Source organism: Paroedura picta, chromosome 10 (genome assembly GCF_049243985.1).
Source record: "Paroedura picta isolate Pp20150507F chromosome 10, Ppicta_v3.0, whole genome shotgun sequence".
In the NCBI taxonomy this organism is placed as follows: Eukaryota; Metazoa; Chordata; class Lepidosauria; order Squamata; family Gekkonidae; genus Paroedura; species Paroedura picta.
The window spans coordinates 86,316,216-86,334,317 of NC_135378.1; the positions used below are offsets into that span (position 1 = coordinate 86,316,216).

Consider the following 18,102-nt stretch of genomic DNA (forward strand, 5'->3'; position numbering starts at 1 on the left):
TAGCTTCTTGTGCTGTTATTTTGGTTACAATTATTAGTTATCAGTTATACATGTTACAGACTGTTTTATGTATTGTTCTCTGTTATGATGTAAACCGCCCTGAGCCTCCGGGGAGGGCGGTATATAAGTATGATAAATAAATAAATAATAAATAAATAAATAATAAATGGATTTTTTTTCAAATGCACCTCCCTCGGCTGGCTTCACCCCAGAGCAGGAACCCAAGGGAAGACCCGGCTCCTGACCCAGAGGCAAAACAGAACACCGCAAACAGAACCACAACGTTGCAAAGAGGCCTTTCCTTACTGCAGTACAAATGCATTAAGAAGAAAAAGAAAAAGAAGAAGAGTTGGTTCTTATATGCTGCTTTTCCCTACCTGAAGGAGGCTCAAAGCGCCTTACAGTCGCCTTCCCATTCCTCTCTAAAGCTGTGCATAGCAGCATTCCTCTCTAAAGCTAACTAAAGCTGTGCATTGTTGTTATGTGCGAAGTCGTGTCCGACCCATCGCGACCCCATGGACAATGATCCTCCAGGCCTTCCTGTCCTCTCCCATTCCCCGGAGTCCATTTAAGTTTGCCCCTACTGCTTCAGTGACTCCATCCAGCCACCTCATTCTCTGTCGTCCCCTTCTTCTTTTGCCCTCAATCGCTCCCAGCATTAGGCTCTTCTCCAGGGAGAAAGCTGTGCATAGCAGCAGAACAAAGTTTGACTCCAGAAACACTTTTAAGACCAACAAACTTTTATTCAAGGTATGAGCTTTCATGTGCAGGCACACTTTGTCATATACAGTGAAACAGAATATCCTCAACCATTCCAGTGTAGGTAGGTAGGTAGGTAGGGGGGGGGGGAGAGAGAGAGAGAGAGAGAGAGAGAGAGAGAGAGAGAGGTAGCAGGCATGCATAAGAAATAATGACTGGGACTGGATTCAGGCAGTAATCAAGATTTGTGAATTGCTGTAAATTGCTGTAAATAAGATTCATTTACAGCAATTCACAAATCTTGATTACTGCCTAGCAAAGTCCTGCCTAGCAAAGTCCTGCCTAGCAATGTACCATGGAAAGCCTTGCCCTTTTCTGCTGCCGACAAGCCTCTCGGGTTTTCAAACCATTCCCACCAGAAGCACCATCCCATCTTCTCAGCCAATATTCAGTTCTTACTGTATTTTTGTTCTGCAGCTAGATCCAGAGCAGAAGCTGTGCTAGTCCGGCTCACATTAGAAACCGCAACATGCAAAAACCAGTAGAGGAACGTTTTAACCTTCCAGGGCATTTAGTTGCTGACCTAAGAGTAGCAGTTCTTTTACAAAAGAATTTCAAAGGGAGATTAGAAATGGGAGACCTTCACCAAAGATTGCAACTGAGAATGAAGCTCGAGACAAGGCATCCTCCTGGACTGAATCGAGACCTAGGTTTCCTGTCTTATCACTAGTGAGGATTTTGCCGTGCCTATGACCCCTCTGCATATCACACCTGATCCAATTACACCGTGGCTCCCAAAAGCTCCTCCACTGCCACAAATGTTGTTAGTCTTTTGAGGTGCTCCTGGACTCTGGCTCTTGTCTCCTGGTCCAGACAGACTCCCAGGGCCACCCCTTTTGCTCCACCTGAAGAAGTGAGCAGTGACTCACAAAAGCTACGAAGTTTGTTAGTCTTCGAGGTGCTGCTGGACTCTTTTCTGTTCTGCAATTGTCCCCCCCCCTCTGTCCTCCCTAATGGGCTTTGCTCTGTGTTGAGCTACAGGCTGCAAGTGGTGTGGGGCAGAAGCTGACTCCTCACAAAGGAAGAAATGGCCATGCCTACTTCCAGTCAGCAGGTGGCATCAGACACCCAGCACATTTCTTGTGCATGGGTCCTCTGGTTTTGCTAGTTCATGGAGGTGCTCTTCCTGGCCTATAAAATAATGAAATAACTTCCCCCCTTAAAAAAATCCCATTGGCAATAATAAAGCCTACCTGTGGAGGCTGAGCCACAATCGCACCTGAGGTTGCTAACTTGGGGGGGGGGGGATGCCTGGATATATGGGGTGGGTTGAAAGCTGGGGAGGGTGAACTCTGGGGAGGGAAGGGATCTCAGGAGACGGAAAGGTACAGTGTCCCCCCAGCAAAGCAACCATTTTCTCCAGGGGGAGAGATCTCTGTCATCGGTTCTGCAGGGTCTTCCCTCAAGGGGTTGTAAGACACAGCTCTTCCACCAGGCCTGCTGCTGAGGCCAGACGAAACATCTGACAAAACAGCAGGTATAATGTCAAGAAGAGCCCAGGCCTCAAAACAGCTGGAATTCCCCAAATGGTATTGAGGATGCATGTCAATTACAGAAGTTTTTAATACTTAATAACAATCATACTGTTTTTTTATAATTGATTGTTTTAATGTATTGCAATGTAACCCACCCTGATCAATTAGGAAGGATGGGGAATAAGAATAAAGGTTATTATTAGAATAGAATCCTAGAGATGGAAGGGACCTCCAGGGTCATCTAGTCCAACCCCCTGCAGAATACAGGACACTCACAACTACCTGCCCACCCACAGTATCCCCAATTCCGTGCCCAGATGATGCGCCCCCCCCAAAAAAAAAACACCCCAGAATCCCTGGGCAGTCTGGCCTGGAGGAAATTTGCAAAGTGGTAATTGGCATTTCCTTGAGCATGCAAGAAAGGGCCACACAGTCCCTTCTGCCCACAAACACAATCTGCCTAAGATCATAAAATCAACATTTCTGTCAGATGGCTCTCCAGCCTCTGCATAAAACCTTCCAAAGAAAGAGAACCCACCACCTCCCGGAAAGCCTGTTACACTGAGGAACTGCTCTAGCTGTCAGGAACTTCTGGATGATTAGCCAAAAGTTCTATTGAATTAATTTCATCCCATTGGTTCTTAGGCAGGAGGGGATGTGCCAGTGTTTGTCTCTTGTGGCCCTTCCTTGCAGACCCAGGGAATTGCTAATTGTCATTGTGATAGGTGAATTTCCTCCAGGCCAGGATGGATTCTGGAGAGTTTGGGTGTGGGGGGATCACTTGGCCATGGAATTGGGGTCACTGTGGGTGGGCAGGTAGTTGTGACTTCCTGCATGCAGCGGGTTGGACTAGATGACCCTGGGGTCCCTTCCAACCCTATGATTCTGGTCCAACCACCAGGGGCAACAGAAAACAACTCTGCTCCAATGTTTACATGATAGCCCTTTGAGTACTCGAAGTTGGACAGGGCGAATCCTTAAAACACCTGAGGGGCTGGCTTGTAAATATTATTCTTAGTATCATTCTTAGTATTATTACATTTATTGTCCTATCTTGTGGGACTCAGGGCAGATTACAATAAGAGTAACACCCTATGATGTCATAATACAAAAATACAGATTTAAGATAAGCACATTAAGTTATAAATCTTGGAGGCGGAATTAAACTAGTTGGCCTCTCTTCTCTTGTGGGAAACGCCCTCTGCAGACGAAGAGTGACAGATTCGAAGGGCCAGCTCTCCCCATACATCCCCATACATCCCCACACTCCAGCTGTGCTCTTCTGGCTGTTGGTACAAAGGCCTCCCACGAAGTTCACAGACTTGTCTGCGGTGTTTGCTCAGTGCTTGCCAGGCTTGGTGGCGCATGCCAGAGGGAGGGAGAGGGACGGCATGTGGCTTGCAGAGGTGTCTCATTTTGGTGCATCACGCCTCCCCCCACCCTCCGCCCCACCAATTACCAGCCCCTGGAAAAGCAGAAGGCTGGCTAGAACCAGCTGACCCCTCTTGCGATCGGAGGGCTGAAGCAGGCCTCTCTTGAGTGAGCTTCACCACCGCAATCCATCAGCGCTGGCATCTTGTGAAAAGAGAACCCCAAAGCAATTAACATGCCAGTGAGGGAGGGCAGAGACCTCCCCGGGGGAGAGGAGGGGGGTGGACGTGAGCGGGGAGCCTTTTGCAACACCCACTCCGGGCGGCAAAACAGATATTAGGATGCTCAACACTTTCCAAGCCGCAAGTCCCATACGGCGAGTTCTGCCATGGAACTCCTGCAGGGTGCAGATGTTCTTGAACATCACAGCCCTGCTGGGTCGCACCAGGGGTCCATCTGGTCCAGCCTCCGGTCACACACACAGGGGCCAGCCACGGTGCTTGTCTGAGCATGTGCGCATGGGTACAAAAGTGCTCACACCTTGAATAAAACCTTGTTGGTCTTAAAGGTGCCATTAGACCCGGGGTAGTCAAACTGCGGTCCTCCAGATGTCCATGGACTACAATTCCCATGAGCCCCTGCCAGCATTCGCTGGCAGGGGCTCATGGGAATTGTAGTCCATGGACATCTGGAGGACCGCAGTTTGACTACCCCTGCATCAGACTCAAAAGTTGAGTGGCCAACCAGTTCTGCTGGAGGGCCCACCATAGGGCATGAAGGCTGAGACCTTCCCTTGGTAAGTAAATCAGAAGAGCCCTGCAGGATCAGAGCAGGGAGGGTCCCTCCAGTCCAGCCTCCCCTCTCACTCAGGGGCCAGCCAGTCAGATATTTAACTGGCAGATGGCGTCTTCAGGATCTCATTCCATAGAATCCATCCCGAAGCAGCCATTTTCTCCAGGAGAGCTGATCTCTTTTATTTGGCGATCAATCGCGATCTCAGGAGATCTCCAAGCACCACCTGGAAGTTGGCAAATCTAGTTCCCCCAGGGAAAATGGTTGCTTTGGTTGCTTCTTGCAAGCCTCCGGCTGGCCAGTGTGAGAAATCCAGGGCCGTTCCCTTGACTAGGTCTGACAGTCTAGCCCCCAGAGAGGCCACAGAGAGAGAATGGAAGGGGGGTTCTCCGGCATTATGCCCTGTTTGGGTCCCTCCCTCTGTAGGCTTTCCCCCCCCATCTCCAGGACTTCCCCTGCCTGGAGTTGGCAGCTGTTCAGAGTGACCCAGCCGGCCTCTCCTTGTGCTCTCATTTGAAGTGGAATCTCCTTGTGCTCTCATTTGAAGTGGAATCGCTGGTGTCAACACAGCTGGCTTTGCTGATGGGGAACGAAGCCATGCAGAGAAATCAGACAAGTAGGTACAAAGCCACAACCGCAGAGATGATCAATCCACATCTCTCCCCCCCCCCCCCCCCGAGCATTGCCTTTTTCAGGCAAACAAGCTTTGAACAGCCCAGGTTGTGCATTTCCTTGGGAACGGTTTGTCAGAGCATGGAAGGTGCCCCTCTGCAGAAGAAGCGTAAACCTCTGAAAGTGGGGGTGGGAGGGTGGGGGCAGTCATTTTAAACTGTGGTTTCTTTTTTTTTTTAAGATCTAGTTTCTTTTTTTTTAATGTGGGTTTTTAAATTATTCTTTTACTTACATAAAGGCTGTCTTGAGCTCCACAAGGCTGTTTAACTTGGAGAACAGGCGACTAAGAGATGATACGACAGCCATCTTCAAGTACTTGAAGGGCTGTCCTAGAGAAGATGGAGCAGAGTTGTTCTCTCTTCCCCAGAGGATCGGACCAGAACCAGTGGGTTGAAATTAATTCAAAAGAAGTTTTGGCTAAACATCTGGAAGAAGTTCCTGACAGTCAGAGCGGTTCCTCCGTGGGACAGGCTTCCTCGGGAGGTGGTGGGTTCTCCATCCTTGGAGGTTTCTAAGCAGAGACTGGAGAGCCATCTGACAGAGAGGCTGATTCTGTGAACTTAGGCAGATTTTGAGTGGTTGGGCAGAAGGGATTGTGTCTGAGCTTGGCTCTTGTGGCCCATCTTTGCATGCCCAGGGAAATGCTGAGCAAAACTTTGGGGTCAGAAGATGAATTTCCTCCAGGCCAGACTTGGCTCTTGTGGCCATTTCCTGAATTCTGCAAGGGGTTGGACTAGATGACCCTGGAGGTCCCTTTCAACTCTATGATTCTAGGATTCTATGAATAAATGGAATGAATGAGACAGGCAACATTTTCCCTGCAGAGCAGGCTGTGCCTCAACAAAACCATAGCAGGAAAAAGGAGAAGAGCTGTTTTTTGATACCCTGCTTTTTTATTACCCGAAGGAAGCAGCTTTCCCGTCCTCTCCCTACAGCAGGCTCCCTGTGAGTTAGGCAGGGTGGGAAGAGCTCAGAGAGAACTGCTCTAAGAGAACTGGGACTGGCCCAAGGTCACCCAACTGGCTGCATGTGGAGTAGGAGTGGGAGGCATGCCAGAATTTAAATATGCAAAGGAGGAGCAGAGCTGCATAAAGAATAGAGAGTAATGTTGAGAATTGATACAACTTTGGAGAGGGGGAGAGAGAGAGAGAGAGAGAGAATTCTAACTGTCAAACTGTTGTTCTTCATCTGGAGTCCAGCAGGAAGAAAATGTGCTCCAAGGAGCAGGAAGTCTCCAGAAACTCAATAAAGGCACCGGGGGGGGGGGGATTAATTGAAAGATATCAGGAAGTTCCTGTTCCAACTATGCTAAATACACATCTTCTCTGATGCTTCCTGCATATATACTGTTGAATCATGCACGCTATGGATCTTGCCTGTTCCAATAGATCCTTTGGGTACCTGAATCAGGGCCAAGATTGAAGAGAGAGCTCAACTCATTGATGGCGACACCAAAGGAAAACTATCGGCAGCCCCACAAAGGTCTGACAGCCACACGGGGAGCCCAAGGGGACTTGGACACACAGGGCTGGCTGGCTGGCTGCCTACGAGTGATGCGGTTAATCATATGGAAAGTCACATCTGCCCAAATGGACTCCTCAGCACATCTGTGAATGGTACAGAGGGTTCGGTCTCCTTTAGCTTTAGAAACAGGGAAAGAGGGAGGGGGAGCAGTCATTTGGCGGCAAATCACGACCCCAAAGCAGCACTGTCCTCCAGAGACCCTGATATCTGCCGCCTGGAGAGAGCTTGTAATTCCAGGAGATCTCCAGGCCCCACCTGGAGATTGGCAACTCTAAGGATCAGCTATGTCTCGCCCACCGTAGGGCTGTTCTCTCTCACATCCTCCTTCCCTGTTGGGCACTCTCCAGGGCAGAGGTCTTTCCCATCACCTTTTGCCTGGTCCTTTCAACTGGAGATGCCGGGGATTGAACCGGGGACCTTCCGCATGCCACGCAGAGGCTCTACCACTGAACCACAGTCCCTCTGCATAGCCAAAGGCCATGTTTGTCAGGCCTTTGGTCTATCCAGGTGACGACCATCTCTTCTGGCTAACAGCAATCTCAGAGGATGTCTTTCATATAATCTGCCAGCTGGTCTTTTCAGCTGGAGATGCTGCGGGGGGGGGGGGGGGGGATTGAACCGGGGACCTTTTGACTTGCCAAGCCGATGCTCTTCCAGTGAGCAAATTGATCTCTGTTGCCTGTGAATGAGCTGTAGTTCTGTCAGATTTCCAGCCACCACTCCTTGTAGGGAGCACCAAACGGCAGCTCTCCAGATGTCCATGGACTACAATTCCCATGAGCCCCTGCCAGCTGGCAGGGGCTCATGGGAATTGTAGTCCATGGACATCTGGAGAGCCGACGTTTGGCCACCCCTGATAGAGGTGGGCAAGTGTAGTCTTACCCATGCTATGCCCTTTGGATTGGTGGGAGCAGTTAGCCGAAAACACCGACCTATCGGCTGCTTCCCTGCCGTTCTCGGTCTCTCTTCTCCCCCTCCCCTTATCCTGCTGCTTAAAGGGGAACCGTCTCAGCCTTTGGCACAAATCTGCAGCTCTCGATTTGCAAAGCAACCTTTTGTGCTTTCCACTGTAGGGGAAGAACAATGAGGCTGCTGGCAGTCGAGGGTTTCCATTCGCTCTCGCAGAAAGGGATTTCTAATGGTGAGCTTGGCGGCCACTTATCTAATAGCTGCCGGCGGCAGAGCCTTTTGTCCAAAGCTTTGCAGATGAGGCTTCCGCCGGGAAAGGGGGCCGTGGGGGAGGGGATTAAAATGCACAGCATGGCTTGGCAGATGCAGGCACAGAGGAGAGCTGTACTGTGCGCCCTTGGTCCTGCGGAGGAACTGGCTGGCCCCTGGGTGAGACGGGAGGCTGGACTGGAGGGACCCTCCCTGGCCTGACCCAGCAGGGCTCTTCGGAGGGTCTTCTCAGGGGAAGGCCTCGGCCTCTCTGCCCTGTGGCTGGCCCTGCAGAGGAACTGGCTGGCCCCTGGGGGATACGGGAGGCTGGACTGGAGGGACCCTCCCTGGCCTGACCCAGCAGGGCTCTTTGGATGTTCATAAAGCCTTGACTTCTATGCCCTGTGGTTGGCCTCTCTATCACTCCCACCTCCATCTATTCAAGGCGATTGTGATACTAGCTGTTTGTTTTTTCATCACAAAGAGTCTAGGAGTCTAGTTCAGAAGTGGGATGGGCTGCCAAGGAGGTGGGGAGCTCCCCCTCACTGGCCACCTTCAAGCAGCAGCTGGCCAGATCCTTCTCCTGGATGCTGGAGGCTGATCCTGCACTGGGCAGGGGGTGGGACTAGATGGCCTCCATGGCCCCTTCCCACTCTAGGATTCTAGGAGTCTAGTTCAGCTGTGGAATGGACTGCCTAAGGAGGTGGGGAGCTCCCCCTCACTGGCCGTCTTCAAGCAGCGGCTGGACAGATCCTTCTCCTGGATGCTTCAGGCTGATCCTGCACTGAGCAGGGGGTGGGACTAGATGGCCTCCATGGCCCCTTCCCACTCTAGGATTCTAGGAGTCTAGTTCAGCAGTGGAAGGGGCTGCCTAAGGAGGTGGGGAGCTCCCCCTCACTGGCCGTCTTCAAGCAGCGGCTGGACAGATCCTTCTCCTGGATGCTTGAGGCTGATCCTGCACTGAGCAGGGGGTAGGACTAGATGGCCTGCATGGCCCCTTCCCACTCTAGGATTCTAGGAGTCTAGTTCAGCCATGGAAGGGGCTGCCTCAGGAGGTGGGGAGCTCCCCCTCACTGGCCGTCTTCAAGCAGCGGCTGGACAGATCCTTCTCCTGGATGCTTGAGGCTGATCCTGCACTGAGCAGGGGGTGGGACTAGATGGCCTGCATGGCCCCTTCCCACTCTAGGATTCTAGGAGTCTAGTTCAGCAGTGGAAGGGGCTGCCTAAGGAGGTGGGGAGCTCCCCCTCACTGTCCACCTTCAAGCATCAGTTGGACTGATCCTTCTCCTGGATGCTGGAGGCTGATCCTGCCCTAAGCAGCGGGTGAGACTAGATGGCCTCTTTGGCCCCTTCCCACTCGAGGATTCTATGGTTTTGCTTCCATTGTTCACCACCACTGACTTGCTGGGTCTGCTCTTGGCCTGCCAGTGCTGTTGCCCAACATGAACTTGGCCTCTTCAGTGCTGAGTTCCTGTTCGCCTTGCAACAAATCACATCGTATCCGTCCCAGTAGGGACCTTTGTGGGGCCCCGCTGCCTACCTCTCTCCAGTGCGAGAACGGCCCAGGCTTTCCGACCCTTTCCTGCCTGTCCTCCCACCAACTCTAAAAGCCTCGCGGACCCTTGAGTGGAGCGATGCCAAATACTATTGTTGGGCTTGTTTGTGGGTTTGGTTCTCCATCAACCTGCCCAACAGGGAAGGGGAGATGCACGAATGGCTGAGCATGGAGGCAAAGAGCCCCTGGGGCCGATTCAGTCCACCCCCAGCCCTGCTGCCAAGAGGGGCTGAAGCGACTGCAAGGATGCAGCAGAGGATCCGGCCCGCTCAGCCACAGGAGAGGGTCCCCAGAGAAGGCAAGTCTCAGCTGGAGCCAGCGCTCTGGAGCTAATTCCGGCCTGCAAACTGAAGGGGGGAAGAAATGAAAGCATGACCTAAATTTGCAAGGTGGCCGTTGGAAGAGGGAAGAAGAGGGGAGGGGAGGGGAGGGGGCAGTTCATTTGGGGTTGCGGAAGGCAGGCGGGAGGCTTGTTTAGCGGCAGAGGCCCAAGGACAGAAGAGGAGCCATGCTGGACCAGGCCAGAGGCCCCCCCAGTCCAACAGTGTGGGTCATGCAGTGGCCAACCCCCAGGGGCCATCGGGAGGTCCTCTAGTGGGGCCAGAACTGCAGAAGCCCTCCCACAGTTGAGCACCAAGAAGACAGAACACGACTGCCCTGTCACAGCCCTGGTGGTGACCGAGGCGGGGCGGGGTGAGGTGGGGTGGGGAGGCACCTCTGAACGTCTTCTGCCCAGTAGCCAGACACTCTGAGGATCTCCTGCCTACTTTACACACATACAACACGAATAAATATCCTAACAGAAAAAAAGATGCCAGGCAATCAATCAATCAATCAATCAATCAATCAATCAATCAATCAATGTCTCTTTTAAAAATGGCATTTTTAAGGGAGGGCGGTATACAAGCCTAATGAATAAATAAATAAATCAAATTTTTGTGGATCCTGTTTTCAGACCCTTCCCTTTCATAAGCAGCACCAGGATTTCCTGGGACATGTTGCTTCCCGCTCCGGTTGCCATGGTGATTTTGGCAGGTCTTCCCAACCCAAGCCAAGCATACCTTTCCGAATAGGTGGACAGTGAAGCCAAAGAGAGGGAATCCTGTGTTAACCTTGGAGGCCAGGACGATGAGACTCAGCCCTCCATGGAACCTTCTGTGCCTCAGTTTGTGATGTAAAGAAAAGTGGCCAGAAGGAATACACCTGTAAAGGAATCGAGCTCAGTGCGGGACCAGCCAAAAACATTCATGGAAAGCATCCGGCCAGCTGCTGCTGCTTAAAGACCAGCAGGGAAGGGGAGCTCCCCACCTTCTTAGGCAGTTGATTCGATTGCTGAGCTACTCTGTGAAATTTCCCACCCTGATATCTAGCCAGGATTGTTCTGCACAGAGTTTACAGCCATTACTGGGTGTCCTCTCCTCTGCTGCCCACAGGAACTGCTCCCTGCCCTCTTCCAAGAGACAGCCTTTCAGATACTTCAATACAGCCATCCCGTCCCCTCTCAGCCTCCTCTTCTCCAGGCTGAACAGTCCCAAGTCTGTCCACCTTTCCTCCTAGGGCTTGGGCCCCAGGTCCCAGATCATTCTTGTCTCTCTCCTTGGCCCCTTCTCCATTTTGTCCACGTTCTTTTTGAAATGAGACCTCCGGAACTGCCCACAGGACTCCAGGTGGGGTCTGACCCACGTGGCACACAGTGGGACTCGGACAACTTGCGATTTTGATGTGATGCCTCTGTGGATTTCTCCCCTGCAGCACTGAAATTTTGGAACTCTCACCTCAGGTGTCTGATCTGTCTCCTTCCAGGTGCATCTTCCACCGGCTGGGCTGGTGAGGACTTCTTTGTTTCATTTAACAATGAAGCGTTCCTCCCCCCCAATAGAGGTGACTGGCCCTTCTGTCATGTTTTTATATCTTTTCGTGTTTTATTGAATAATTTTATAATTTCAAAATTTGTTGAATTGTTAAATATGGTAATATTTTTCCAAGCACCACCTTGGAGATGGAGTCTGATTTTAATTGACTGCATAACAATGTTTTCAACAACAAAATAAACACTCCTCTGGCAAACTGAGGCTTTTGCACTGCTCAGAAGAGGGGCAGCGTGGTGCAGTGGCTCCTCTTCCACATGCAGGCAGTTGGGCCAGTCACAGTCCTGATAGAGCTGTTCTCACAGAGCAATTTCCCTCCGAGCTCTCTCAGCCCCACCTCCCTCACAGGGCATCTGTTGTGGGGAGAAGGAAGGAAGGTGCTTGTAAGCGGCTTGGAGACTATAAAAACCAGTTCTTCTTCTTCAAAAGGTTGCAGATTTAAAAAAACCAAATTGCTACAGCTGGACTGAATGGAATTCTCCTCTATCTCTTCTCCATCGACAGATGTTCTCGTGAGCTGTCCCCAAAAGGCACGTCTCTCTCCCTTTCCAGATCTCACCTGCTCCCGCCTCCCCCCCCCCTCCTGCCTGCCGCTCATCTCCCTTTCAAGGTGAATCAACCTGCATATTAAGATGTCAAATTCCTGCCAGTTAATGAAATGTTTTCTGATGGCTCAATAGAATTCCCTGCCACCCCCCGTGGCTTTTTGCAGGCACCCCCCACTTCCCAACAAGCGTGATCAAAGGGAATCAATTGAGTCTGGGAATTTGCCTGTCAGAGCCAGACCGGCTACAATGAAGGTAAGATGATGGGAGGCAGGTCTCTCAAGCATGGGGGGGGGGGGGCAGGTGGGAGAAGCCTTTTTTTATGGCCACTGATGCTTTTCAGAGGTGCCAATTCACAGGGAGCCGGAATTACATGCGGGGGGGGGGGGGGTGGAGTGGAGTGGATGGCCGGGTAGCGCTGGCAATCAGTCCAACAAATGAGCTACCGAGGTCGATTCTGTGACAAGCATGCTCGCCAGGTGGAGGGTGGGGAGGGGCCAAACTATCGGCCCGGGCATCTGCCACACCTATAGATGCCAACCTTCAGGTGGGACCCGGAAATGCAGCTTGTCTCCAGAATGCAGACGTCAGCTCCCCTGGGGAAAATGCCTGCCTTGCAGGGTGGACTTTGTGATGCTCTCCCCCAGCTCCACTTCCAACTTCCCAATAGGGGGTTGGACTAGATGACCCATGAGGTCCCTTCCGACTCTATTATTCTATGATTCTAGGTCCCCAACCTGGGACTGGCGGCCGTAGCCCAAACCACACTGCCCCGCATGCAGGGATGCCCACACAACCTTGGATGTGGAATTTGACTCGGATGCACAGCTGTGGAGGCGGCAGAATGGGCCCGAAGAAGGCGAAGGATAGATGTGATGATCTGAAGAGAAGCCAGAAGAAGAAGAGTCGTTTTTGTACCCTCCTTTTCACAGCCCAAAGGAGCCCCAGATGGCTGACCATCGCTTTCCCTTCCTCTCCCCACAACAGGCACCCTGCAAGATAGGTGGGGATGAGACAGCCCTGAAAAACTGCTCTGTGAGAACCGTGCTATCAGGACTGTGACTGGCCCAAAGTCACCCAGTGGGCTGCACGTGGGGAATCAAACCCGGCTTGCCAGATGAGAGGTTGCTGCTCTTAAGCACTCCAGCCCCTTGATTCTCTCTTTTCCAACCTGAAAACTCTCTGACACTTCAGGCTTTCCTTAGAGGGCAGGGGCTCCAACCCCCTCGTCACTTTGATTGCCCTCCAAGTGCTTGTCCCAGCTCTGAAATACCCTTTGGGAGATATGGGGACCAGAACTACGCACAGCACTCCCAATGAGGCCACCCCATAGAACGCTGCAGGGGCATGGCAACATCGGCTGGTTTATTCTCACACCTTTCTGAGTAACCACTAACACAGGGGTAGTCAAACTGCAGATGTCCATGGACTACAATTCCCAGGAGCCCCTGCCAGCGAATGCTGGCAGGGGCTCCTGGGAATTGTAGTCCATGGACATCTGGAGGGCCGTAGTTTGACTACCCCAACATCTCCTGCTATTCTACCTGATTCCAGGTGAGAGAGACCAGTTTACCTAAGGGAAAAAGCCACTGGGAGTTGGATTCTATGACATCACACTCCAGTGAAGCTCCTCCCCTTCCAAAACCCCACCCTCCTCAGGCTCCACCCACCCCAAACCTCCAGGTATTTCCTGATCTGGGACTGGCAATCCTACATGAATGGAGGTGGGGAGAGGGCTTGTGAGGGGTGGGGCATGTGGGGCAGAGGGTGGGGAGGCAGGCATGGGGAGCGGCTGGTGGTAGGGCCACCCCATATCTGCACAGGGCCTCCCCCAAGTGCCAAATATGCTAAATACACATTTCCTCCGATGCCCCCTGTACGATCTTCTCCATGTCCCTTGGAATCCTGTACACGCCAGATTTTGCAAATTCCAGCGCTTTGATGGTCAAGTGCGTCTCTCTAGCAGCACACTCCGGGGTTGCCACTGGTCATTTTCCTTGCCGTGTTATCTTGACCGCAATCATCTCCCCTGTGAATTAATTTTCACTCCGCTTGTTGTACGAAGTGGCTAAATTGGCCATGGGAGGGGGTGAATCATGCCAGGGAGGGAGGGAGGGGGAGGGACCAGGCTGGTTCGCTGGGCATCCAGACCTCCCCTCCGCTTCTCCTGCCTTCTTCATCTCTCAGGTTTCAGTGAAATAGTTTGATTAAGAAATATGACAAGCAATTGAGAGAAGGTGTCCAAGGGCCAGTTTAATACTGTGTGCTGGCATAGGAGCCGGCAGGAGAGCGAAGGGGGCACGACACATCACAGGCGAATTGTTTTCTCCTACCCAAAGGAGTCTCAAACCGGCTTACAATCGCCTTCCTCTCCCCACAACAGGCACCCTGTGAGGGAGGGGAGGCTGAGAGAGCCCTGAGATTACTGGAGAAGAAGAAGAATTGATTCTTCTATGCTGCTTTTCTTTAGCCGAAGGAGTCTCAAAGCGGCTTCCATTCGCCTTCCCTTCCTCTCCCCACAACTGACACTCTATGAGGGAGGGGAGGCTGAGAGAGCCCTAAGATTACTGCTCAGTCAGAATAGCTCCATCAGGGCTGTGATGTGCCTAAGGTCACCCAGCTGGTTGCATTTGGGGGAGGAATCCAACATGGGGAATCAAACATGGCTCACCAGATTATGCCCATTATTTACAAAAATAAGAGTTGGTTTTTATACTCCATTTTTCACGAGCTGTAGGAGTCTCCAAGTGGCTTACAATCACCTTCCCTTCCTCTCCCCTGTGAGTAGGTGAGGCTGAAAGAGCTCTGACAGCTGCTCTGTGAGAACAGATCTAACAGGCCTGCGACTAACCCAGAATCACTCAGCTGGCTGCATGTGGAAGACTGGGAATCAAACCCAGCTCTCCAAATTAGAGCCCTTTGGTTTTAACCACTACACCCACTGTAGTATTTCCCAGCACTCTTGTGATAAAAGGAAACATTCTGACCTTAGTAGTGTTCTGTTGACTCACTATCTGATTTTAGCTGGGCAGGGCCAGGACTCAGTGGTAAGCCTGCAAAATGTCCCAGGTTCAATCACCGAGATCTCCAGTGAGAAAATCTCAAATAGCAGGTGATCTGAAAGACCTCAGCCTAAGACCCTGGAGAACTGCTGCCAATCTGAGTAGGAGAAACAGACCTTGAGGGACCAAATGTCTCGTTCAGTATAAAGCAGCTCAATGTGGGTTCAGCTGTAAAAGCAGAGAGAGAGGTAAGAAGGGGGAAGAGAGTGACCCAACTGAGATGAGCCTGACAGGGATGGAAGCCCACCAAAACAATAAGCAGATTTGCCCTCATGAGGGTCATTGCCTAGCAGTCCTGTACACAGTGCCACTTTTTGGCTGCTAGGATGTGGGAGGCTTCCTAGTTCTATTTAAACACAGGGGTGCTTTCTGGCATTGTGCCAGTGAGTCAGGGGACAAAACTTTGTTTGAGCAGGGGGTTGGACTAGATGGCCTCTAAGTACACTTATAACTTTATGATGTTATATAAAAGTAATCAAGCGCTTTCCGCAACAGGAAGTGGGTGGAGAGTCACCTTCCCCATGGCCCTTTACTAGATTGAGGTGATTACTCGGAAGATCCCATGAATCCAGTTCAACCCTTCTAGACATACAGATGATTACAGGAGCAGATTAGTGAGTTTTAAAAAAGCCGCTGGAGAGGCTGGAGGGGGGGCATTAATAATACAATGGATGTTGCAAAGCACAGGGCGCTTGGCCCCCACGGAGGGCTGAACTGCAGGGGAAGGACAGCTCTTCACTCCCTCCTCCCTCCTCCGCTCTACTCCACCTGGGGTTATCTCCAAGTGGATGGAGGCCGACAGCACAGATATCCCACGAGGGCGGACTTGATGGGAATTCCAGTCGGGATTGTTTGTATTTCAGCACCAGATTTGGTGGACAGCTCATGAAATTCGCTCTGGGTCCCCCCCCTTCTGCAAGGCTTATGCGCTCTGCAGCAATACCCCCCCCCCACTCACACACACATACACACCCAAGGCACACTGGCTTGCTTGCTTTCTATGATTCTTAGCACTGTCCACCTTCATTTTTAAAGCAGCTTCATTCAACCAGGCTGGTTTGAGATCCTTCCTTCCTTCCTTCCTTCCTTCCTTCCTTCCTTCCTTCCTTCCTTCCTTCCCTTATCCCTGAGTCCTATTCTCCTTCCTTCCTTCCCTAGCCCTGAGTCCTTCCTTCCTTCCTTCCTTCCCTTCCTTCCTTCCTTCGCCGAGCAAAGTCCCGAAAGGCAAGTTTGAGCCTCTCTGGCGCACCCGACGGCAGAGCGACGGAGGGCGCGCGGCGCGCACTTTTCTCCCGCTTCGGGCGGGGGCGGGTTGGCCGGCGTGCGCCCCAAAGGCGGGGCCTGCCCCTCTCCGCCCAGCCCGCCGACTGGCGCGCAGTTCTCGGCTCAGCGGCCCGGGATCAGCCGCAAGACTCTCCCGCCGGCGGCTCCTCGGGGACGGCTGCCGGCCCGCGTCCCGGAAGGCTCCTGGGCGGTCGTCGGGGGGGACGCCGCGGGGCAGAGCGCGCAGGACCGACGGGCCGCCGGCGTTTGGCGCCATGAACAGCTCTCGGGGCGGCTGGCCGGGGGCTCCGGCGTCGTCGTCGTCGGGGGCGCTGCTGCCGTCGGTGCTGGCGGCGCTGGGCGTGGGGGGCCTGGCGGGCAACGCGTTGCTGGCGGCCGTGCTGGCGCGCGAGGTGCGGCGGGGCCGGGGCGGTCCGGCCGAGGCGCTGCTGCTGCTCAACGTGTGCGCGGCCGACGTGCTGCTGGCGCTGGCCTGCCTGCCGCCGCGCCTGGCCGCCTATGCACGCCGCTCGGGGCCCCCGGGAGCCACCGCCGCCGCCTGCCGCGCCGCCGCCTGGCTGCTGCCCGCCTGCCTGGGCGCCAAGAGCCTGAGCTGGGCGGCGCTGGGCCGGGCCCGCCTGCGCCTCGCCCGCTCGCCGTCGGACTGGAGCGTGGGGCGCCTGGCGGCGGGGCTGGGCGCGCTGTGGGCGTGGGCGCTGCTCCTGCCGCTGCCGCTGCTGCTCTTCTCGCGGCCCGCGGGCGGACCCCTCGGCCAGCCGGCCCGCTGCGCCTTCCGCCCGCCCGCCGACGCCGCCGCCTTCGCCGACGTGTTCGGCCTGCTCTACCCGCTGGCCGCCTTCGTGGCGCCCGCCGCCTTCTCGTGGGCCGGCTACGGCCGAGCGCTGCGCCTCGAGACCGGCAGGAAGGCGCGGCCGGCGGCGGCCGGACGGCCGAGCCCGCGGAGCCCCGGCGCCCTGCTGGGCCTGTGCCTGCTCTTCCAGGCCTCGTGGCTGCCGGCGTGGGTGGCGTGGCTGTGGGAGAGGCGCTCCGCCCCGGGCGCGGGACCCCCGCCGCCCGCCCTGGCCGCCCTGGCCGACGTGCTGGTCTTCCTCGACGCCGCCTGCCCGCCGGCCGTCCTCGCCGCCGCCTCGGGGGACTTCCGACGCCGCCTGCGGAGCCTGTGCCGGGGCCTGCCCTGCTGCGCCCGACGGAAGGAGGCCCCCGCGCCGGCCGAGGCCGCCCAGGCCCTGCAAGAGCTGCCGCGGGACGCGCCCGCCGACAAAGTCCTCCCGGACGTGGAACACTTTTGGAAGGACCGCAGCAACACCGCCGACGGCGAGGAGAGCGACCCGGTCCCCTGGGAACACCAGGCACAGCCCTGAGGGCGGGGAGAGAGGGCCGAGGGTCGCCAGGTCCCTGCCCGGACTCCCCAGCTCTGCTTTGCTAATCCGCCCCCAACGTCCCGTCCTTTTCGGCCCCCTTTGGCCAGGAGGCAAACGCACGGCTTGGATCGAACCCTTGGAGGACAGGGAAGGAGCCGCGAGAGGGGGGGGGGAGGACTTGGACACTTTCCTTGGGGGGGGGGAGCAATCGCCAGCTTCCTTGATCAATAGTTCCTGTCCTGATACCAGGCATGTGTTAACCTGATCTTTTGACACCCCCCTCCTATCCCTGCAATTCTTTAATGGAAACATAGAGCTGGACATAACCTCAAAGGTCATCTAGTCCAACCCCTGCACAATGCAGGAAATCCACAGCTTACCCCCATTTGCCTAGTGACCTCTGCTTCCTCTGCTCAGAGGAAGGCAAAAAGCCTCCAGGATCTCACATCCCGACAGATCCCCTGCAGAAAGAGCATCACCGACTCCCCACATCTGTCGCGGGGCTGGACTGCCATGCCAGAAGTCCTGGGTTCTAATTCCACCTCTGCCACTGAGCCCTTGGGAGCAGCCTTGAACAAATCCTTCCTCCCTTCTGCAGCCCCACACCACGAGGAGGCCAATGAGGATGACTAGCCTGACTTTTCCTTGTTTATGGTCCACATTTCTAGCATGGATT

General features: G+C 54.0%; 1 protein-coding gene across 1 annotated transcript; it reads left to right on the forward strand.

Moving 5' to 3' along the window:
- The first annotated feature begins 16,319 nt into the window (after positions 1–16,319).
- Positions 16,320–17,426, forward strand: LOC143820040 (G-protein coupled receptor 151 protein-like). The gene has a single exon (XM_077302404.1). The coding sequence runs from the start codon at positions 16,320–16,322 to the stop codon at positions 17,424–17,426; it is 1,107 nt and encodes a 368-aa protein (XP_077158519.1).
- The last annotated feature ends 676 nt before the right edge of the window (positions 17,427–18,102 follow it).

Bases quoted from the DNA above. Each gene is read 5' to 3' on its own strand.
- LOC143820040 (XM_077302404.1), top strand. From the start codon at position 16,320: ATGAACAGCTCTCGGGGCGGCTGGCCGGGGGCTCCGGCGTCGTCGTCG.